At 40.5% G+C, this 23,894-nt stretch overlaps 2 protein-coding genes across 2 annotated transcripts in view; both read left to right on the top strand.

Annotated features, from left to right (window-relative positions):
* The first annotated feature begins 10,709 nt into the window (after nucleotides 1–10,709).
* On the top strand, nucleotides 10,710–14,632 carry RIPPLY2 (ripply transcriptional repressor 2). Its single transcript, XM_065888655.1, has 4 exons — nucleotides 10,710–10,819; nucleotides 11,000–11,075; nucleotides 11,390–11,454; nucleotides 14,485–14,632. The coding sequence occupies exons 1-4, from the start codon at nucleotides 10,710–10,712 to the stop codon at nucleotides 14,630–14,632; spliced, it is 399 nt and encodes a 132-aa protein (XP_065744727.1).
* A 2,233-nt stretch (nucleotides 14,633–16,865) lies between these two features.
* Nucleotides 16,866–23,894, top strand: part of CYB5R4 (cytochrome b5 reductase 4) — an 84,487-nt gene continuing 77,458 nt past the window's right edge. Inside the window, exons 1-2 of the mRNA XM_065888853.1 lie at nucleotides 16,866–17,031; nucleotides 22,256–22,409. Coding sequence (XP_065744925.1) covers nucleotides 16,957–17,031; nucleotides 22,256–22,409 — 229 coding nt within the window. The 5' untranslated portion in view covers nucleotides 16,866–16,956. The remainder of the gene's footprint in view (nucleotides 17,032–22,255; nucleotides 22,410–23,894) is intronic.

Genomic DNA, 23,894 nt, shown 5'->3' with positions numbered 1-23,894 from the left:
CTGTTTGCTTCCTTGGCATTCTTCATTAATGGATCAAAAAGTAAAGTGAATCGGGCAGCACAGGCTGTGTTACATCACAGGAACAAACAACTCCAAAATCTTACTAGTTTAAAACCACAAAGGTTTACTTCTGGTCAGTGGGAGGTCCTGCTCCATATCTTCCTTATTCAGACCAATGGAATCTCCTCCATCCAGACAAGGGGGAAAGGAACATGACAAAGTGCCCATTGGTTCTTGAGGCTTCCATTCAGAAATGAGACATATCACTTCCACCCATATATCACAAGGCCACACCTGACTTCAGGGGATAGGCAGAAAGGGCACCTTGCCATGTACCTAGGGTGAGCATCCCAGAATTACTGGAGGACACGAATGACTACCAGATAAAGCATTTCACAATTGATTCTGAGCTCAAAGACAGAATTTCAAGACTTTTATGTTATGAAGTGAATGTGTATGTCCTCTGATAATTCATATGATGACGTCCTAACCCCGGGGTGGGGGAGTTAGGTTCTCATCTCAGTCTTCTCCTGAATTTTCTTTCAATAATTTTTAAAGTTAAGACAGATTTGGTTGGTTAATAAAACGAGCCATTTATCATGATTATGGAGAGGGAAATTTTCCTGAAAAGACAGAGGATTGGATCTAATTCTAATCTACCGTGTTTGCTTGTGACTACCTGATGATGGAAAACAAAACAACACGGATTCTCAAAGTCTTGTCAGTATAGTCTGACCATGATAGATCAGTGGGTCACGAAGTGTGCAGGGCTTCTGTGGAATCTCTAGAATGCAGTTAAGGGTTCAAAAAATGCCTTCTTTTTCAAGCATATCTGTTTGGGACCAGATTTTCTTCATGTACTTTGACCAAGACAACATATTGCAACAGATTGAATACAGAGCAGACATAAGAATCCAATCATTTTTCATTAAGTCAGACATTAAAGAGATTTGCCAAAGAAATTAGTTCTGGAAAATATAGTTCTTTTTATAAAAATACATATTTTTACATTAATATGCAACAGGTAATGGTTATTCTAAAGGAATTAGTAAATATATATATAGTTTAAAATTTTCTCACTTTTGATTTTTAATATAGTAAGTGTTGATAGATATAATCCACACAAACTAAAGGTCTTTGGGGCCCTCAATAATTTTTGTTTTAACTTTTTATTTTGAAATAATTATCCTCAATAATTTTTAAGAGTTTAAAGGGGTCCTGAGACTAAAAGACTTAAGAACCACTGCCTTAGAAAATACCCTGCTTGGAAAATTTCGATTTAATCTTTCAAAAGAGAGAACTACTAAACAGCATTTTCTCTACAGTGAAGATTTTAAGGATCAATGAGATAATAGTAACAATTTGAATTTACCTCCAAAAGGAGCAATTGCATGGTGAATACTCATCCCGTTTCTGGGAAGCGTAGTTTGACCTGTCTGTATTGAAATACCAAGTCAACTGTATATCTGGATTACAAAAGAGTATATTCTGTTAATCTACTAAATACGACCTGAGAATAGAACTAGTCACTGAATGAAGATACACACCGCTGCAAATAACTAAAACTCATCTAAAAGAGGCTGAAATTAAAATAAGAAAATTCCTATTTTCATATAAGAAGTCCAGATGTTGGCTATTTCCACGGATGATTATTTGATAACCTCAACAGCATTAAAATGTTCCCAGGATCTTTACATCCTTCCAACCTGCTAGTTTCAGGATCCTGGTTCATATCAGTTTTTATGAGCCCCAAATCCTAACATCAAAGGTAAATATTATACAAGATCAAGGGGTAGAAAATGGAGGAGTGGCATGCTTATTCCCATGCTTTTCTTTTAGGCAGCAAGAAAGACTTTTCCTGGAAGCACCCTGCCACCATAACACTGACTCCTTTTCTCATATCATTGGTCAGAATTGGATCACATGACTGCTCAAACCAATCCCTGGCAAGTGGGATAGAGGTTACCATGATTAACTTAGACCAATCATGATTCTCCCTTTGTGGGTGAAGAAGGGCTTAGCTTTTCCAAAATCATTTGACTTCTTGATATCTGCACAAAATTGGAGTTCTTTTAGCAAGAGTGAGGGTGGGGATGGAGAATAGCTATGGACTAGGGAACCGGTAGGTTCCTGCAAAATCATGACAACTGAAATGTCTCATTGTGGTAACCAAGACTGTTATGAGATAATAGATAAATTCAGAGACGTTTTATAAAGATCATAGTTGCCTGTTTTCCTTCTTTTAATTAATCAGTTGTCACTGAGAGCTTAATGAATGCCTAGCAGCATTAAAGATAGTCTCAATTTCATAAAGCTTTATTGATAGTTCATTCTTAGCTTGTAGTCTATAATTTATTCAATAATAACAAAAAGTCAATTCTACTCAATTTAATACTACAACATTTTTGTTTCCTTACTTAAATTATTATACATGTGTCGCTGCTCATAACGTTATAGTATCATATCTTTTACACTTAATGTTTTCAGTTAAAATTTGGCTCCCCATTAAGCCGAGAACATTTATATATTTAAAGAATGTAAATTTCATTCCATAAGCCAAGTAATTCTCTAAGTAATTAGTAAAATTCAGAAACAAATACAGAGAAAATACTATTCAACATGTCCTTCCTTTTCTAGAGCAACCCACACACCAGCTGTCTGGTCTCCCACTAATAGTATGAACCAACAAGAGCAGGTAGATATTTTCTGCTATGATTCTGTATGGTATGGCCATAGCAGGAATGACTCATAGATCATTTAGGAAATAGTCCTCTGTCGTTTCTCCTTCAAGCCTCAGCTTACATGTCATCTCTTCAGAGGCCTTCCCTGACCACCCTGTTTAAAAGAGGCCTCATCCAACTACTTTGTATTAAATCACTCTTCTAATTCCACCTATAGCACTCTTGCAAATATCTGTAATTATCTTGTGCATGCATTTGTTTATTTTCTGTTTCCCAACTAGAATATAAGCCCTATGAGAGCTGGAAAACATGTTGGCCTTATTTCACACTGTATGCTCAAAGCTTAATACAGTTCCTGACACATAGTGGCTGATCAATAGATACTTAATTGAATCTAGTTTTCTTTCCTGAATCATCTATTTTATGTTATATTCTGAAAGGAAAATTTAAAATTAAATCTTGGTGCTTATCATATTTTGGCCATTGATATGTAATAACATAGGATATTAAAATTGTATAGTTAATGGATATGTAACATAAGGTGTCAGATGTGGTGAAACATTGTAATACATAGTTATATAATGGGACAAATCAATCTCTTTTTATGTCAAATGGATACTTTTTTTATAGACTGTATTTTTATTTCACACAATTTAAGTATTTAAATAAAAATTTATTTAAGTATGAGAAATTAACCTATTTGGGGCTAACACAGAAGTTTAGAAATGTCAGGAAATGAGGCCATCATGAACTCACAATACTCTATTTGTCCAGATCTAAACTTCAGCAAATATTTTGTATCTTCAGTATACTTTGGGGACCACCGCTCATGAACTCTCATTGTGGTTTTAATAATATACATCCAGCTGTAACTATAATACAAAGCATGGAATATTTTAGGCCATTAAATATTATACTTTATTGTTACTAATGAAGTAAGCAAGTTACTGAAGGGGTACAATGGAATCTGGCTGTTTTCAATGGAGATATTCCCATGTATGAGTGTGATTAGCACAGACTTGCTAAATCTCTCTCTGAGCCATCTGTGAGCACCTTCTTGGTTTAAAACAACACACACTTGCTCTGCTCACTTCTTAGTTTTTGCCACAACTGTTATCTTTATCTTACACCTGGGAAGATTCTCAAATGCCTGAAGTTTGGAAACACCACCTTTCACTAAGAATCTGATCCTCAGACTGAAAAAAGACCTCAATCAAAGTCAACTCTCTCAAATGAGATTTTATTGGCATAAAATGTTGACCACAGAAGTGCCAGTCCAACTGTAAGGAGAAGAAAAGAGAATTTTAGCTTACCATTAGGTTTAGAACACATTTATGTGTTTAACTTCCTAATAATGCAAAATAAAATTCCTGGTCACTTGAGTACACTGGCTTGTTCTTTGGTTCCATCTCAAGTTAGGGGGATTCAAATGCTCCTTTTTTAATGGCCTCAGTGTGAGGTCCTAGGTTCTGGCAAATCAGCAGTAGTGGAGACGTTGCTGACAAAGGTCTGGCAGATAATTTGTCACTGCACTCAATGCTTTGGAGGCTGAGGTCCTTACTGCAGACCCAATACAATCTTTTCTAAAAAACTTGCTCTGATCGCCATGGAGCAGGAGTCCTCAACCCCCGGGCCACGGACTGGTGCTGGTGAGCGAGTGGAGCTTCATCTGCCATTCCCCATCGCATTACCACCTGACCCATCATCCCCGCCCCTCGAGGAAAAATTGTCTTCTACGAAACCGGTCCCTGGTGCCAAAGAGGTTGGGGACCGCTGCCATGGAGGATCCATCCACATGGAGCCTCAGGGAGACTGCACTGCAATAAAACTACCTAGAACTGTCCAGAGACCGGTGTAAATACAATGTCTGCTTTAAAACAAATTCTAAAGTGATCATAGACATTATAGCAATCACTTTTTCTACCAAAGATGCATGTTTTTAAAAACCAGCCAATCAGAAACATCTAAAATAGGCTTCATTCTGACCGCGGTATTTAGTTCTTCAAGCCTAGACTGAGTATGGTTAGGAATCCGACCTTTAAGGTCATATTTAAAGTGGGTTTGTTTTTTTTTTAAGGCATTTCAAGGTATTTCTTTCTCAGCAGAAGTTTAAGCATATGCCATAATGATGGCATTTCCATCATAATATATGTTGCTTCAAACCCATCTCTGCAAACCCATCAAAATCTGCACAAATGACTGTGGAATGGTAGAATAAGAAGAGTCTATCAAACACACTTCCCTCTGCTTCAATTCCAAAAGTTCAACTTTTATTATAAATTAAGCAACTGAAAATCAAAGTTCTGAAGACGTAATTGCCTTCCTTAAATCTTAGTTTTAGTTTAACCTTTAGAATGATCTAATATGCCATGACATAGGCATTTCCATTTTCTATTGTATTTGTACACCATAAAATTCACCCATTTTAACTGTGCAAGTTAATAATATTAGTAAATTACAGAGTTGTGCAACCATCACTACAATCCAGTTTTAAAACATTAACACCCCTTCAAAAAGATCCCTCATATGTATTATGTTCAGGGTTTTATATTGCCTTTTTCACAGCTTTTCTGTGTGAAAACATAATTACGTCATTGAAATAAAATACCCAAAATGTTAATAAGTTTGATTCTGTTGGCATTCAGACACAAATGAATCCTTTTCCCAGAAAGGAACACATTTTATATGTACAATCTTTTAAAAAGGAGTCTAGCTAGGTAGGCAGCCGTTATCAGTTAAAAATAATAATATTTATAAGATCACGGATAAGAGGGGATGTACAGGAACTGAGACTGGCCCTGCTTTTGTACGAGCAAAACCGGCCTTATTCTGGAGGCACATGGTGGCAACAGCAGCTGTGAGTCACTGTCTTCCCCACATCCCTTCACACTGCTGCTTCTCACCTCAGTCTCTAAGTGGAGAATAAGTCATGCCCGAGCTGAGGTCATCCTGTCCGTGGAAAAGAGCACATTCAAAATGGGAAACTAGTTGAAGCTCTAATTTTTCTTTTCATTGGTTATTATTTTCTGGATAAGATAGAAGCCCTTTTCCATTGTTTTTATGTGGTCTTGATTTTTCCCATGCTTCCTCCTCAGGGACTTTCACCTAGCACCCTCTCTCCAGGATATGCTCCCTTTCTTTCATCCTGTAGTCATTCAAAAATCCAAAGATTAAAAATAAAGCATGTTGGGTACACATGCACCATGTGTAAGGTGAATTTATAATCCTTTCTTTTTAGTAAAATATAAAAGCTGGTGGCTTTAATGTCTGTTAGAATGTAAGCTCCATGAAGGTAGGGAGTTCTGTCTGTTTTGTTCACTGATATATCCCAAGCTCCTAGAGCAGTGCCTGGCACACAGTGGGTGTTCAATAAGTACCTGTTGAAGGAATTAAGGTTTTTATATTTGTAATCTAATTTTAATCCTCATTGTTGTGCTATGGAAAACATATTGATATGTTATATACAACACATATTTTAGGAATGGATAATTTCCTAGAAACATACAACCTACCAAGACTGAATCATGAAGAAATAGAAAATCTGAGCAGACCAGCTACTGGTGAGGAGGATGAATCAGTAATCCAAAAACCTCCCAATGAACAGCTATAAAAATAAAGGAAATCCTGCCAGTTGCAACAACATGAATGGACCTTGAGGATGTTATACTAAGTGAAATAAGTCAGACAGAGAAAGATGAAAGTACTGTATAATCTCACTTATATGTGGTATCTGAAAAAAAACCCAAAAGACAAAAAAACCAAACTCATAGATACAGAGAAGAGATTGGTGGTTGCCAGAGGTAGGGATTGGGGAGGGAGGTTGAAATGGGTGAAGGTGGTGGAAAGGTACACGTTTCCAGTTATAAAATAAATAAGTCTTGGGAATGTAATGTATAGCCTGGTGACTACAGTTAATAACACTGTATTGTATATTTGAAAGTTTCTAAGAGAATAAATCTTAAAAGTTCTTATCACAAGACAAAAATGTGTAACTATGTGTGATGATGGATGTTAACTAGACTTATTGTGATGCTCATTTCACAATATATACATACATTGAATCATTACATATACCTGAAATGAGTATAATATGTCAATTATATCTCAATTTAAAAAGCACATAATTTAAATGTACCAGTGATCTCATACAGACTTCTAAAATAAACTTAAAATATGATAAGAATATTGATTGGCTTTTGCCACACTGGAAATCAGCTTCAACGTCTGTATAAATAGGTGGCAGAAGTGGAATAAATGTATAAATGGAAGATTTAGGATCTTCTATCTCTAAGAGTCCATATTTCTATTTCTCAGTGTGCCTGAGTTTGATCAAGTATAAATCTTGCCTTATTTTCATTCATTGGTTCTCCCTTTTTTCCTTCTAGGAATTCATTCTTCTTTTTTTTTCCTTCACAATTTTAAGACAACTGATGTTCTCTTGGATTTACGTGTCATCATCACAATACACCCATCCTTTCCCGCACCATTTCTAGTCCCCTTGATTAAACTTGTTTCTTGAGTGTTCCCAGACCTGGATTACTATCATCACTGAGACACACTCTCCAGTCGCATGAGAATCCTCCCCAGGACTATTGATCTCATTGCTTCCTTCCCCCTACAGGACCATGAGCCATCGTCCAGGTCCGGTGCCCTCTCTCTAGATGCTTCTCCTCCCCTGCTTCCTCTCTTCATCTTATCAACATTCTCCTGTCTCAGGACTTCCCTGATGGTGCAGTGGTTAAGACTCTGAGCTCCCAATGCAGCGGGCCCGGGTTTGATCCCTGGCCAGGGAACTAGATTCCACATGTATGCTGCAACTAAGAGTTCACATGCCACAACTAAGGAGGCTGCCAGCTGCAACCAAGACCTGGCACAGCCATATTTAAAAGAACTATTTTGAGCTCTGGAAGACCATTAACTTCCCTTTAAAAAAAATTCTCCTGTCTCTTGCACACTAAAAACAAAACCCCTCTACTGACCCAGGCTTCCCCTTCTCTCTCTTTTCCTGTAAAATGGTAGCATCATCTCACTGTTTTTATTTCTTTACCTCTATAGCTCAACTAACTAAAAAATCTTTCACTCCCATTCACTCAAGATGGTGTTTTGAAGTCACTTATAACCACTTAACTGCCAAATTCAATTAACACATGTCCTTATCTTGTTTGACCCCTTGGTAGCACTTAATACCTTGGACCTTTCCTTCCTTGCTAGAATTCCTTCATCCCATGTTTCCACCACCCCTGCTCTATAAATGTACCTTCTACCACCTTCCCCATTCCTTTAAAGTGAGGGTTTTTCACTTGTTTTGTTTTTGTTTTATTTTATTTTTTGCATACCCTCTCATTTTACAAGCAAATGTTGCTTTCCAGAGCTCTGTCCTTGCTCCAGTTCTCAAGCTTACAAAATTTCTATGGGAAAATTATCAACTCCTATCGTTTTAATTTCTACTTCTTTTTTTTTTTTTTTATGATTCCCACATTTAAATCTTTAGCTGTAAACTCTCTGCTAAACTCCAGATCTCATATTTCTGGTTGTCCTCTGGATATCTTCTCAATATACGTGTTCCTAAGCCTTCTAAAATCTATTAATTTTATTCCCTTCTCTGTGTTATGACAAGCAGCCACGTTCTAGAGGAAAGAGGCTCTATCACCTTTTATCCTTAAGTGAAGATGATGTGCAGTAGATCCCCCACCAAACAAAAGTGAATATATGACCTGAGTGAGAAGTAAATGTCTATTATTTTAAGCCTATGAGAGTTTGGAGTTATTTGTTATTGCGGTCTAGCCCAGCCCGACCTGACTGATTCAAGATCTAAAACCAAATTCACTGTTGCTTCCTTGAGCACTATTAACAGAATGAAAGAACATGAAAGCATCTCACTTGCTCTTCCTCCTATATTCCGTTCTCCTCATCTTTTTTGAGCCATCAACATCAACCCAATTAAGCAGCCTAGAAACCTAGAAGCATATCTAAACTTCATGTTCATGTCCACCCACATTTTATGATTCAGGTAGTTCTGCAGGTTCTATTTCTAAGTATCCGTCAAATATATTCTTTCATTCCCATCCTTAGTATACATCTTCTCATTATCTGTTGCCTGAACTATTGCAATGAGTTTGTAAATGATTTCCTTGTCTCTAGTGTCAGACTTCCCTAAATCCATATGGCTGCCGGAGTAATTTCTATAAAAAGAAAACTTTGGTTATTCCACCCTCCTGCTTAAAATCTCTCACCAGGGCTTACAGAATAAAGCTTAAATGCTTTATCATGGTATATCAGATTCTAAATAGTCCAAGCCTTTTCTCCCTCCTTAGCCACATCTCTGCTCCAGCAACACCTACTCCCTAGAAGCACTGCCCCTTCTCCCACTCCTGCACCACACACACACACACACACACACACAGACTCCACTATTTCTTGACTGATTCTTCTAGAAATCCCAATTTTGGTTTCTTTCGCTTTAAGAAGGCTTTCCTGGTTGCAACAAACAGACTTATCACTTCCCTCCCTTGTACTACTTCTTTGCTTAAAATGTGATTTTGTTATTGAACGTGGCAATTAAAAAAAATCTTTGCTCATGTGGCCACTGTGATGGCCACAGATGGCAATGACTGCGATCCTCTTGAGAATAGGGGGATATCTTATTCACAATTATATCTGGAAAGTGCAGAACTTAGCACATTACAGATACCCTAAAAGATGTTTACAAAATGGATACGATAAACCATTTCATCAGATAGCTTAGCATCTGTTAAGTGTTCAAATTTTTTTATATAACAAAATTTATTGAGAGTTTACTATGTGTCAGGCACTGTAGCAAACATTCTATAAGTTTTATTTTATTTAGCCTAACAATACTTCTAGGGCACTTAGACATGCATTAGATACCTATCCTCACTGATTTCACTATCTGAAGCAAACCCTTTCTCACCTTCCTGACAGGTAGATCATTATAGGCCCTTGGGTATTAATTAGATGGATTTCTTTCCTACACAGTAATTGAATGGATAGCAGAGACATTATAGCCTACACTTGGGGTTCTTCTCTACAACTTTCAAGAGGAAGTTCAGCTCTATTATTTAAAACATTTTGGACAAAAATCATGACATTTATATATCATCTTTTCTTGGAAGCATAACTTTTTTTTTTTTTTTTAACCAAGATTCATGGACCTCTGTGATAAGTAAGGGGTAACTTAAATACGAGAAACAGGCACAGAGAGGTTGACTAAGTTATTCCACATCATAACTTTCCAGGATTTCATTATTATTCCACACATACCCAACACCCACAAAAGAACTTGCTAATTATCACTGAGTGACAAAATGCCAAGAGTGACAGAATTGTATAGATGACACTCAAGACTTATCTTCGGAAGACACTGATAAGATGTTGGGGAAAATGGCAAAGACGAGAAGACAGAGTAGAACTCTATGCCAAAATCCTATGACTCCAGGCTCTGGTCCTCTAGGTTGGAACATTGTCTTTTACAATTAAACTCTTGTGAATCTTTAATCTTCAAATAATAATAGGCAGATGGAGGAACCTAGTCTGTCAATACATTAAAAAACAAATAAATCCTCCCCAAACCGATATTCCTTTCGTAAGGAGGGCAGAACCCGTGGCATTTGCTGAAGGCGAAAAGCCGTGAGACTGTCGAGCAGTAATGACCCGCCCCTCGGCCTTTTTTTTTGCAGTAATACACAAAACGTGTAGAATCGCTTAAGTTTAACCCGTCTTAGCCTCTTCACTAGGAAACTGGCCGCTCGGGCGAATGTTGTTTTCCACCCCCCGCAGACAAGTGTGGAAGAGCGATTAACACTCGCTTGACAAACCCGCTCCCCGGGCCATTTGGGAGTTGCACGCGTTCGCCCCCGGGGTTCGGGCCGCTGCGCCTTCACGCGCAGCCTTTTTGTTTACGCGGAGAGAGGGGAGGAGAGGGTGAGGACGTGTAAAGATGTAGCGGGCCGCGGGGGCTATATAAGGCTTCGGGCTCGGGCCGGGTGGGTGCCAGGGGCCAGCCTGCCCATGGAGATCGCGGAGACCACGGAGACCCCAGGCGGCCAGCGCGCGCGCTGCCGCCTCCAGCTGCCAGCCGCTACCGAACGCCACACGCGGCGCGGGGGCGCGGACTCCGGGTACCGCGTCTCTGTCCCGCCCTGCGCCTCCCCCGCTCCATCCCTCCCGCCTGCGCCTCCCCAGCTCCACCCCTCCGCTCTCTCACCCCCGCACTCTCTAGGCCCTCGCTCAGATGCGGTCGGTTCTCCCGGGTCGGGGCTCACTGCTCCTCTGCGCACCTTCCGCTGCCCACCTCGCAGATCCGCAGGCTTCTGGAGACCGTGGGTGGAAGACAGTGGCGAGGAGGAAGAGGCGCCGCACCACGCCGCGGAGGCGGTGAGTGAGCCGCGCCTCCCGGGGGCGCTGTTGATCGATCAACGCCGGCTACGCCGGGCCCCAGGGAGACGCGCGCCTGGCCTTCCCCTCGCTTAAGATCGCGCCTGCTGGTGGCCATACCGGTGGCCCTGTCGGTGCTGAAGCGACGGGTGCGTCCTCCACAGCTACTGGCACGAACAGATCGGGCCGGGAGCGAGGCTACTGAGAGCCCCGCGGTCGCATTCCCCGCAGAAGAGAGGAAAGCCTGGTCGCCAGGGTTTGCAGTTTTTTTAGCAGGTGAGTGCTAACTTCGATCCATTTCCTTACACCCCCAGATGCCAGATGGCCCCGGAATAACGGACGCCTCAGAAAAGCTTTCCCGATACAGACACCCAGTCAGGTGAGTGACAGGCCTCATCGAAGGTCTGTCTGCAGCCACAGGGAAGAGCCGGGGGCCTCGTCCGGCCCTGCTCAGCAGCTGGTCCTGAAGTTTTTCTCTTTTGGAAAACCTATCTTTATAACGTTTCTTTAATCTTCCTCGTCCCAGAGCTCCTTTACTCATCGAACTGGAAAATGTAGGAGCTCACGCTCTCCCCTAAAAGAACTGTTAATCAGTGCACACTTAGTAAACACTTAAAAAATATATTATGAAGAGTGAAAGCGGGCGGTGTTAGTGAAAGTAGAAAGGTGACGTCTTGTGCCTGCAAAACAATTTCTTTTTAATGCCAAAGGGTTCAAGTGAAATTGACTTCACACCAGGCAGAGTGTGTATATTCTTTTTCTCTTGCAAACCAGAAGGAAGAATGGTATTCACAATCATGGTTCACAGCAAACTGAACAAATCGAGCTTGACGTGTAAGAGAAAAAGGAAATATGATGAAAATCCTAAAGACTACTAAGGATCACAAAAGGGACCAACAGTTATTTGACCTAACAATTAGGAGCTAGTTTACTGTTCCTAGCTACTGGGAAGTCAGCCTTCCTGCAAGATTCTTTGTAGCTTTTAATCAGGTGGAAAGTTAATTCTGCAGTTTGCCTGCCTTAGAGAGCTGTTAGATGAAGAGCTATATAATGTTTGTAGAATGTGTATATGTTTATAATAGCACATAGTAGTCGATACATGTTGATTAATTTCCTACCCTTTGCTAGAACTTGTGAAGGACAGAGAAAAAAATAATCACAGCCCTTTGGAAGTGTTTTAAGTTTAGCTTGGTCAATTTTATAACTAACTCTGTCAGAGGGGGTGCAGAAGGGTCAGGGAAGTGTGTATCATAGGTGTGATTACCTGGCTGAGTCTTGAAGTTAACCAGATGGATGGTAGGTCGGGAACGTGGGAGCAGAAGAAATAGCATAGAAAAAGAGAACAGCATCGTTCCTTCTGGGAGCATCAAGGAACTGGCATTTGGGTGTGTGAAGCTGTGGTCATTTCACCAGGGAAGCCAGAGGCCAGGTCTTGTACACCTTGGTACAAGAGTTTTGTCCTGATCCTGTATGTGGCATTGGGAACTCATGGACTTTATTCTGTAGATGGTATTGGGGATTACTCAAAGGATTTTAACCAAAAGAGTAATGTGATTAGATTTATGTTTCAGAAAAATCACTAAGGAAATGGTATATAGCTTTAGTTAGAACACCAAAAGTGAAATTGGAAGTTATTGCAGTTCAGGCATTGGAAGCGAGGATGGGACTGGGTGAATCTGGAGAATACTTAGGTGACACAGTAGATTAGGTTTATGACGTATTGGATATGGTAGGTAAAGTAGAAGTAAAAAGACAGAATGACGCGCAAATTGGTGGAACTGTAGATCAAGATACTGAGTCGAATTTTCCCTTTGTCATATTTAATGTGCCTATGGTGCCTCCAAATAGATATTCCAGTAGAGAGCAGCATATACAGGTTCGTGGTCCAAAGTCAAGTTCTTAAGTGGAAATACAGACAGACTTGGGAACCTTTGGTAAATTGGGGAAATGATGGCAGTGGGTCAGGTCATCTGGAGGAGTGAGAGAGGAGAAATGATCACTCTTGATAAAATGGTGGGGGAAGGCCAGCATCTAACCTGTCTACAGAGAAAGAGAGATCCACAAAGGTGACTGGGAAGAGTCACTCAGAACAGGGGAGAATTCAGTAAAGTATGAAGTCCCTGGAAGAAAAATGGCCAGTGAGAGATTCCGGGGGAGAGAGAGTGTGATAACAATTAAACAACGTTCTTTGGGTTTGGCAGTTTTACACATTAGAAAATCAACTGCTTCCTATATAAGCACTTCCATTTTTGAACTACCGTAGCAGTTTCTTTGTATTTCTCTTAAGTTTATTGTATTTTTATTAAGTTCTATCTTGAGTAGTAATGTGTGTTTCTGATTCTTTTTACTCAGTTGTCAACTTCATGAAGGTAGGGACCATGATTTATTCATCTTTGAATTATGTTTGACGCAAGAGATCACTAAAATATTTAATGAATGACTGAATTACTGATGGTTGTTTATTTAGACACCCAGTTGATAAGCTTAAAAAAAAACTATTTGGCTAGAAATGTTTATAAACTACACGGCCTACTTTTTTGCCTTTTAAAATAGAGTATAGTGAACATATGTAACTTTCTCTTTGTTAGAATCAGTCTATTGTATGGGTATGTGGGGCTATTTATTGTATACTAAAATACTGTGTACTGTAGCTGGTGATTCAGCCTTGTCCTTTTATTTTACTTGGATGAAAAATAATAGAAGATCAGATGGCAAGATTAATATTTGTGGAAATTTGAAGTTTTGAGGTAATCACGTTTACATACAAATTATTTGTATAAAACCAGTCTAATTCTCAACATCTTAACATGGTGTTCCAAAATTTAGTTGGGTGGGGAAAGGGGAGAGAGATGGGCTCGAGGTTGGGGTCAGAGGTAGCCTTTTGAAAAGGTTGCTTTTTGTACTTTTCTAAACTTGATTTGGTTCCATCTGTAACTAAGAGCTAAGTCTGAGTTTCAAGCAAAATACTAGGTAATTTATGCCTATGTGTAAGATGCGTAATACTTTGATGTCTTTATAAAGTTGGCTATCATCACAATTTTTAATGTCATGGTAGAATTCATTTTTTTCCCAAAGGAATTTGGAAGACAAACCTTCTTCTGTATTTTGTAAGAATAAATATATCCATAATGCCTGAAGTAAGTTAAATATTGATCTTATGCTCACGAAGGGTTTAGTGTCAATTTGTTTGGTCCAATTTATAGCTTGGATAAAGATTTAAAGTAATTAACCAGTTATTGATACTTTGTCAAGTAGACTCCATGAAAGCTGTGATAGTAGAATTTTAAACTATCTAAATGCATAAATCAGTTGTTAAATATATGGAGATTTTGAAATTTGAACGTTTCATGAGTAGAAGGATTCTGAATGTGAAAAAAATAAAGCATATTATGTTGTCTGCTTCTTTCAGACTGTTTTGGCCAAAATCAAAGTGTTACGATTACTTATATCAAGAAGCAGAAGCTCTTCTGAAAAAATTTCCAATTCAAGCCACAATTTCATTTTATGAAGATTCTGATAGCGAAGAAGAAATTGAGGAGCTGATCTGTGAAAATTAATCTGATTACTTTGATGACATTCAAAGCTTGTAGGTACAAATTAGATTAGTGTACAAGTGTATCATAATCCTTTAAAATTAACTTATTTGTATATAAATTATTAATAAAATGAACTATTTAGTAATTACTACTATGGTAGTTTGGCCTTTTTTATCCCTACACTATAATTCAATGTTGGAATTTAAAAATAGGTTTTATTTATAATGGAACCTTGATTGTATTATAAACATTTGGGGCTTATAAAAGATAATTTGGTTCTCTTCATCAAATTACAAATTTATCTTCAGTTATAACTTTGAAAATAAAACTTTTCAAAGAAAGACAATATTTAATTTTCAAGACTGAATCTTGTGACATCTGGTATTTCCTACCGAGCCCCATTGGATGTTGTAGTTACAGATGAATATTATCTTACTAGATAATGAGGACAATCCTCTTATGTTTCCAATCACACATTATTATTATGTATTAGCTAGTAGATGGTGAAAATGTTGTAAATCATTGTCTATAATTGAGATTGGGAATCAATGTTAGGGCTATTAAATTGTAGGGATTTTAATGAATGATGAGTCAGGTAATTCTTACTTTAATACCCTTCTGCAGTCCTCAAATCCAGTAGTAAAATAGCATGGGTGTTTAGTACTTATGGCACTACATTGAGGGATCCCCAGAATTAAAACAAAGCATTCAAATGGATGTGACTTACATGGAGTCTAAAAAAGGGGAGACAAAAGGCCAGAATTTGATAGTATTTTTTTTTCCATTTCTGTCCACGAGGGAGCTAGGAAATTTGGCAGATAGGAGACATTCTCCAACTGCATCACCTTCCATCGCTGCTGTGGTTCCCTGCTCCTGATACTCATGTAACGATTTTCACATAGGAAGTGAAATAAGAAATTCTTAGAGATTAGCTTTTTTTTTTGTTAAACATAGACTTATAGAAGAATACATCATCTTTTAATGAAAGAGAAAACAGGAACACTTTGCATGGGAGAGGTCACATAGTAAACTATGATCATGAAGTTCTTTTAGCTCAAATACAATCTTTGCAGTGGCAAGCAATTGAAATATAAGCATTGATTTCCAGGCACTTTAAGGACAAAGGAATTGAAATAGAGCAAGGTCAAACCATGTTTCAGAGTCAGGAAAAGTTAGTAATGGCAGGAGGATGGAGAGTTACTTAGAACTATATTTCTTTTCCTGAAAACTTCTTCTTTTACTGGGTTCTGCTCTCAGGATATGTGTGTTCCCCAAGAGATATGCAAAAAAACCACCAGGTCACCAATCTGGACCTTGAGTATTAGGGACTGGTGTTTACCTGCACAGTATTTGTGCTGCTGTCATTAATATGGTGGAAAAGTATGAAAAGCCACAGCCACATTTATTGAGTGCCTACTATTAGCCAGGCACTGTGCTAGGTAATTTACACTTGACGTCTCACTTAATTCTTACTAAAACCTAAATCCATTATGCAGATGGGAAATGAGGCATTGAGATACTAAAGTAACCTGCAGAAGGATGCTCATTTAGTAGCTGCAGGGGTGGCATCCAAACGAAACCTATCTGACTCTTGAACGTGGCTAGCTGTTCAGCGCTACATTTGGACATAGGCTGCATCAGTTCTCAGTCCCCTTTATCTTTCAGGGAAGAGAGGAAGTTCGATGCGGAGGAAGAACTTGTGAGTGGGTGAATGGAGCAGAAAGAGACTTTACTAACCTCTGCGACTCATTCGTTAATCATTAGCGAGAGTTCTTGAAGGTGAAGTGTTCTCTTCACCTAGCAGGAGTGACTGTTTGCATTTGACATCTTAACTCTTAAAGGTTCTCTGTCCTGTACAGCGTGGTGCCTTAGAAGAGAGAGTTTCTGAGAAATCAAAATGCCTTATTCCATATTTCAAGCAGTGTGATGGTAGTGCTTCAACAATGGCAGACACTTGTGTTCTAGGTTAACAGGCGTCTCCAAGAATTTATTCTCAGGTTCAATCAGCACCAAGGCTTAGGAACAGCTTCACCCTTTAATCTTTCCACGGAACAGCTGTCACCTCTTCGCGGTGCTCAAATTCAGGGTGCGGGACGAACGGAGCATGCGTACTTTGCCCTGATTCCACCCCCGCCGGCTCTCCGTTGGTCTCGTTGGCTCCGCCCCTCGCGTCCTCGACGTTCTGCGTCATGGCGCGCCTCACCCTGGGCGACCCCGGAAGTGGGTCGGGGGCTTGGCCTCTGCCCGGCCTCGGAGCCGGAGCCGGAGGTGTTATCTGGAGGGGTCGCGCCGAGTTATTCCGTCGGGCGGCGTACCCCGGGCAGGGCCCGGGCTAAGAGTCCAGGATGCTGAACGTCCCTTCCCAGTCTTTCCCGGGCCCCAGCTCGCAGCAGCGCGTCTCCTCCGGGGGGCGTAGCAAGGTAAGCGGGTGACTCCGGCGGTCTCGTGCCGCAGCCCTCCCTTCTCGCCAGCGTTTCATGCTCCGGCACAGTCCGTTCTCTCCTTCAGTACCCTCTCCCACCTCCTGTCCCCACCTCTAGCTTTCGTTCCCTCCCGCCCTTGCTGGCGATCTCTTTCAGATCCCATGCCGTTTCCAGTCCTCGAACTCTACTAACCTCTCTCCCTCTTACGTACTGGCCCCTTTTCTTTCCCATCCCTTTATCCCGTTCTGTCATTTCCCTTCTTCCAACTCTTTCCCCATTAATTAAATTCAGATGTATGATAGGGCCAGGCTCTGTGCGTCCTATATTGTAGGGATTCAGTCTTAGCTTCCCTCCTTAAACATAACCTCCTCCCCGTTCTTTTGTTCACTTTTCGAAGGGGTTGTGAGCGATGTGAGTTCCCTAGAAGAGAGGAAAGGCTGAGCACTAGCGACAGAGACCAGTGATCATCCCGCCAAGGGTGGGGACTCCGGGAGCTAGGGAAGATTGGAGAAGCGAGAACAGGTGTCTGCAAACCTCCAGTTAGGTTTACGGACGCTTCTCCAAGTCACACTGCCTTTCTGTCTTCCTCTGGTACCTGATTGTTTTATCACTGCCTTTTCTACTGATGTCATTTGCTGACTCTGAAGCTAATATAATACTCTTTAACCTTTTGTTGCACGTAGCTTCTGTTACCAACAGGTGGAACACAAATGTGTTTCATATTTGCAGAATTTAATAGAATTGTCTCCTGTGTTCATTGCAACATGAATGCTGCTTGCTTCTGTTGATTGTTAGTTCCTCATTCAATAACCACATCTTCATGTTTTGTTTGCAAGACTTCCACCTACTCGGGCCACTCCTTTTTCATTTCTGGACTCTTGAGCCTTAGCACTGACATCATTTGGGAACTTCACCAACTTTCTCTATGTTCTCCACATGGACCTGGAGTTTGACTCTAGATCACAATTATGGGTTCAGGGATCTGTAGCTTTCATTAGATTTTCAGAAGTCTATCACCCCAGCTGTAATAATAATAAAACTGAGATTTATTTAGTGCTTACTGAAGACCTCAGTGCTTTACATGTATTAACTTGTTTAATCTTTCTAATGATCCTATGAAAGTGGGTGCTTTCGTTATCTCCATTTCACAGAAAAGAAAACTGGTTAAGAAATGCTGCCTTGGACCCAGTAGGCTTGATGTGATGTGACTCTGACTGTGACTTTTCATTTATTGCTGCATATATTATGCAGCCATCCAGTCGTGTGTCCTCATCTCCTTGGTGTTTGACCTGCTTCTCTCCTTAAGCTAAGTGCTTGGCTGAATAGTAGAGCCTTTTCAAAGAAAGCATCTCTGGATTAGAATATGAGAGTTGCTGCCCTTCTCCATTAAAACTACCAGCCATGTTCTCAGTATCATTTAAAGGAGAAAACTTAGAGGCAAAGACAAATGTTTCCCCAGCTGGTGATGGGAAAGGTGAGTCTTTGGGTCCAGAAAGAGAATAAAATGCGATTATTCTGCAATTCAAGAGAAAACTCAGACGATTTTTTCCCCCTTTGTGAAATTGTTGCCGAACTGAACTTGAGTTCGTTTTCCCGACGCGCAGTGAAGGCCATCTCCTGATACTGGGTTGTGGTGGAGGAAAGCGCAGCGTTTATTTGCAGGGCGCCAAGCAAGGAGAACGGGCAGCTAGTGCTCAGAACATCCAGATTCCCCGATGGCTTTCAGGCAAGCGTTATCAAAGGCAACGTTTGGGGTGAGGGTCCAGGGAGCATGATTAGCTTGCGGACATTCTTCTGTTTGGTTGGTGGTGAGGTAACATGGTGATATTTTAGAAACCTCAATCCACAACCTTCTTGTTCCTGCCAGGCTGGGGCTTTTGTGTTTGTGGTCAGCAGTTTCTATCCCTTGGGGTCCTGGTTGCTGTAAAAGAACTCAAGGATATGCATGGTGTTGTTGTGTGTATCTCTTCAGGAGGGACTAGGAGTCCTGTGACTATTGTTCAAGCTCTTAGTAGTTTTCTTGCTTGACTACTTTTCCTTGGTTTCGGCATTTTCTCACTTCTGTAGTCATTAGCTGTTTGATTCTGCTCTTTGGAACTCTGGGAAGGCCTAGGAGACTGAAGCTTTTTCTACAAATAAGAAGCAGAGACATGGAGACCCTACCATATTTGGGTCTCAGTACCATATTTATTGAGACCCTACCATATGCTGGAGATGTGATCTCTGTTGGGGAGGGGGAAATTTCTACAAAATTGACACGAGACAGATTAGCAGGAGAGAAAGAAACAAACTTAATTGGCACGCACAGAAGTCTTGTAGAAATGGGATTTACTGTTATGAGTCTAAGCTCGTACTGCTCGCAGCCCGACAGGCCAATAAGGGGGAGACAGATTGCTGGGGCAAGGAATCATGACTTTATTTGAAAAGCCGGCAAACGGAGAAGCTGGTGGGCTCATCCCCCAAAGAACTATCTTGCCTGAGTTAGAATTCAGGCTTCTTTTATACTAGAAGGGGAGGGAGTAAAGTCAAACATTCCCTGTTTCCCATCAGCCTCCAGAGAGGATGTGTTAATTTCTTCGTCTCTGCAGTCATTTGCAGGTGGGCCTGGTCAGGATGTTTCCTGTGAGCTAAACAAAGGTATTTTTTTTTTTTTTTTTTTTTTTTTGCGGTACGTGGGCCTCACTGTTGTGGCCTCTCCTGTTGCGGAGCACAGGCTCCAGACGCGCAGGCTCAGTGGCCATGGCTTACGGGCCCAGCCGCTCCGCGGCATGTGGGATCTTCCCGGACTAGGCCACGAACCCATGTCCTCTGCATGGGTAGGTGGACTCTCAGCCACTGCGCCACCAGGGAAGCCCTAAACAAAGGTATTTTAGCTTAATGCTCATTGCCCGGATAGCCGGATTCCCAGAGATGGGCCATTATGTATAATTTAAACTTACAGGCGACATCCCTTTAGTGATTAACTTGTAATAGATTCTTCCCTATTACACTAAGGAGTGGCCAAAGCTGGCAGCTTTTATACTTTTTAGACAGACAGTACATTTGAGAGGAATTGATGGGACAAAGAAACTTAGGTCTGGATACTGAATTGGTAAGGAATTTGAGCAAAGTTTGGGCTTGGGTGGTAAATTAGTAAACAAATAACAGGATTTGTTTACAGGCTTCTTGGCCCTGAATTTCCTATCTCTGGTGAGAAGGATGTGTTTCTACCTCCCAGTAGAGGGAGGGCACCTTTCACATGCGAGATTTATTTCCTGCTTTCAGGGAGATAAAGAGGACAGTCAATGTGTTCCTCTTGCATGGCCTGCCCTGGGCCCCAACATCTCTGTTGTCAAAGAGTTTAGTCCAGCAGGCTTCACAGACTAGTAAAGAGGCAGTTATAAATACCATAGGGACTGTAACAGTCTGTTATGACCTTGAAGGAGTCAGGGTCAGAAAAGGCTTCTGGAGGAAGTAATGTCTGCGGGGGAGAGAGCGGAATCAGTTTCCATTTACCTAAAAGCATAGAATGGGAAGGGGCAAAAGTTAAAACGTGGAGCTAGTGAGGTAAACTATGACCAGATGATGAAGGGCCTAGTAAACCACTCGAGGGCATTTAGAGACATTATTATAAGGATTATGAGGAGCCACTGAAGGAGGGAGGGTCCTAGATTAGATTTGCATTTCCAAAAGATTACTTTTAACTACCCTGGAGGTGATAGAATGGTGACAGAAGTGGTTTGGGATGGGAAAGATCATATGTATTCTCACACTTTACTTCGTTTATGAAGACCAAGAGACCTAGAGAGTTTTGGCGATGGTAAGATTGGGATGATGTGGATTGGTAAGAAGGAATGTGAAGTTGGAAAGGCACCACAGACCTATTAACTTGGTTATTTTGGGGGCAATTGAATATCTAAAACAGTTATGATTCAGGAAAGTGAGATGTGTGTTTTAGTACTTTCGGGCCACTCTAACTGGATATCATAGGTGGCTTATAAACAACAGAAACTTATTTCTCACACTTCTGGTGCCTGGGAAGTCCAAGGTCAATGCACTGGCCAATTCTGTGTCCTGTGAGACCCCAATTCCTGGTTTGTAGCCATCTTTTTAGTGTCCTTACTTGGCGGAAGGGGTGAGGGAACTCTCTAATGCCTGTTTTATAAGGGCACTAATCCCAACAACTTTATCACCTACCAGAGGCCCTATTTCCTAGTACCATCCCATTGAGGATTAGGATTTCAGTCTATTTTGGGGGGACACAAATAGCAATAAACTTCCTTGAATATGACTGCTTCTATGTTAAACAATTATCTGGTACTATGTTACAAACTAATTATACAGGTTAGATGTCTTGAAAAATTTCCACTAGGGTGTCTCAACTGGTTAAAACACTAATTGTACCTCTTATCTAAAAGCTTTGAAAATGTATTTTGTAAAAAAACCCAAAACCCACAAAATCCCAAACATCCTGTTATTAAACCCTCTAGGCAGGAGAAAGCAAAATTTTGTGCAAAGCCCAGGTAATAAATAATTTAGGCTTTGAGGGCGTCATAAGGATTCAATCTCTTCACCACCAGCACCATCACCATGGGTGGAAATTACTCGTAGCTCAAGGGCTATACAGAAATGGGCATAGGCCAGTTTGCCAACCCCTTCCCTAGAGTGTGACAGTTTAGAGACATTATTATAAGGAATATGGGGAGCCACAGTTTTATTGTTTTCCATTATTTGATAACCTTTGTTTCTCAGTGGATTCTTAGAAAACATATTACCATCTCATGTGATTTCTAATATTCTGTGTATGTTGAAAATCCAGAAAACCAACTTCAGCCAGTTTCTGTTTTCTTCTATCAAATCCCTTGATTTTTAAGGCAAAGAAATTTTGGTCCAAATGGTAAGCGACTAGAACATATTAGCGGTAGAGCCAGGACCAAAATTTGTTTTCTGACTCTGGGTTCATTACTATCCTTGTACTATGATACCATTTGGATGGACATTTGTGTGCCAGGATTTCTAAGCCCCACCTCATGGCCCAGGTACTTTATATAGGGTTCCATTTATAATTCTGATACCACGTCCTAAAGCTGAAGAAGACTTTTAGAATTGTTATGTTTGAGTTTTCTTATCTTTTGGAGTGGGAATCAATAATGAAGTGGCCTGAGGACCAGCAGCAGGAAGGGGAAGGGAAAGCAGCTGACTCGAAAAAGCCACACTGAATTCTTCCCTGTTCCTTTTTGAGGTCCCTCTGAAACAGGGCAGAAGTCTTATGGATTGGATTCGACTGACCAAAAGTGGAAAGGACCTAACAGGATTAAAAGGAAGATTAATTGAAGTAACTGAAGAAGAACTTAAAAAACACAACAAAAAAGATGATTGTTGGATATGCATAAGAGGTAGGTGGTATTTATTATGTACTGCAAAACGTTTTGGCTAGGGTTTCCAGTTGTAATGCTGTACAACCCCTTGGTCCTGTTATTTGGTGTTATGATTTGCAATTAGCTAACAAAAATATGCCTTACACTGGGCAGTAAATTCTCTAATTCGGAATTTGGGTCTGAATTAGGGCAGTATTTCTTCCCTAAGTCACTGTTCACATAGCATCCCTGTACTGTATTCCCTTTGAAAGAAAACAAGTGTTTACCAGGCAATTTAATACCAAAGTAATAAAATTATTCAGTAACACCTAGTTTATATGGAATAACGTTCCACCTTTGTGCCGTGTAACAGAATTCTGTAGGAAAAAATGTCTCTGAGAATCTAAAGTAAATCAGAAAACCCACATTAAAGCCAAATCCTAAGTTCTCACTTGCAGCACTTTTTATTACTTAATCCACGCTTGTTAGCAGTATGAGTTACCTGATTTTTCTAGCCCACAGCAAATTAGAAGCCCCAGGCTAGAAATGGATAGATTGGGAGAGAGTGAGCAGAGAAAGAATGATAGTTGATGGAAGTAGATCTCATGGTGTCCTATAGCCTGGTATCTGGGAGAGAAGCAAAAACAATAAAGGGCTTGCAGCTGTGCACTGGGTCTCCACAGCAATGTCCTTGAGTCATCTAGACGGGGTTCAGTATATCCACTATCCTCAGTTTAAAGAAGAAAGGAAGTGTGTCATTTATTGCTGTTATCGCAGTTGTAATTTTATCATTGTATAATTTTGGTTTGTTGTCAGTTATCCTGATGACACTGTCACCTGTATGAGGGCAGGGACCATGTCAGTCCCCTGCTGTGTCCTTGGTGCCTGGCACATAGAGGTCATCAGTATGTGTTTGTTGAACTAGTGCAACACTTATCATTCTTAAGAAATTTGGTTACTTGAAGAGGTGGTTGTCACAGTAGATCACTGGTATAGTAAATGGAAAGACACCAGTAGCACTGTTAGTTTGCTGGGGATGCCCAAACAGAATTCAACAAACTGGGTGGCGTAAACAACAGAAATTTATTATCTCACAGTTCTGGAGGCTAAACTTTAAGATCAGGATATCTTCTTTGGGCTTGAAGAGGAAGCTGTTCCATGCCTCTCGCCTCTCTTCTGGTGGTTTGCTGGCAATCTTTGGAGTTGCTTGGCTTGTGGTGGCATCACTCTGATCTCTGACTTCATCTTTATATGGCATTCTTCCTGTGTGATTGTCTGGGTCCAAATTTGCTGTTTTTCTAAGGACATGGGTCATATTGGAGGAGGGGCCTGCCCTACTCTAATATGACCTCATCTAATTACATCTGCATTGACCCTGTATCCACATAAGGTCATGTTCTGAAGTATTGCAAGTTAGGATTTCAATGTATGAATTTGGGGGTACACAATTCAATCCATAACAGATATAATTAGAGTGTGGAATGTTTTTCAGTGGCAGAAGGTATGGAATCTTCCAGGAGGGGA

This window comes from Phocoena phocoena, chromosome 12 (assembly GCF_963924675.1).
Source record: "Phocoena phocoena chromosome 12, mPhoPho1.1, whole genome shotgun sequence".
NCBI lineage: Eukaryota > Metazoa > Chordata > Mammalia > Artiodactyla > Phocoenidae > Phocoena > Phocoena phocoena.
The sequence above is the reverse complement of the archived record's forward strand: the minus strand, read 5'-3'. Positions and strand labels throughout refer to the sequence as shown.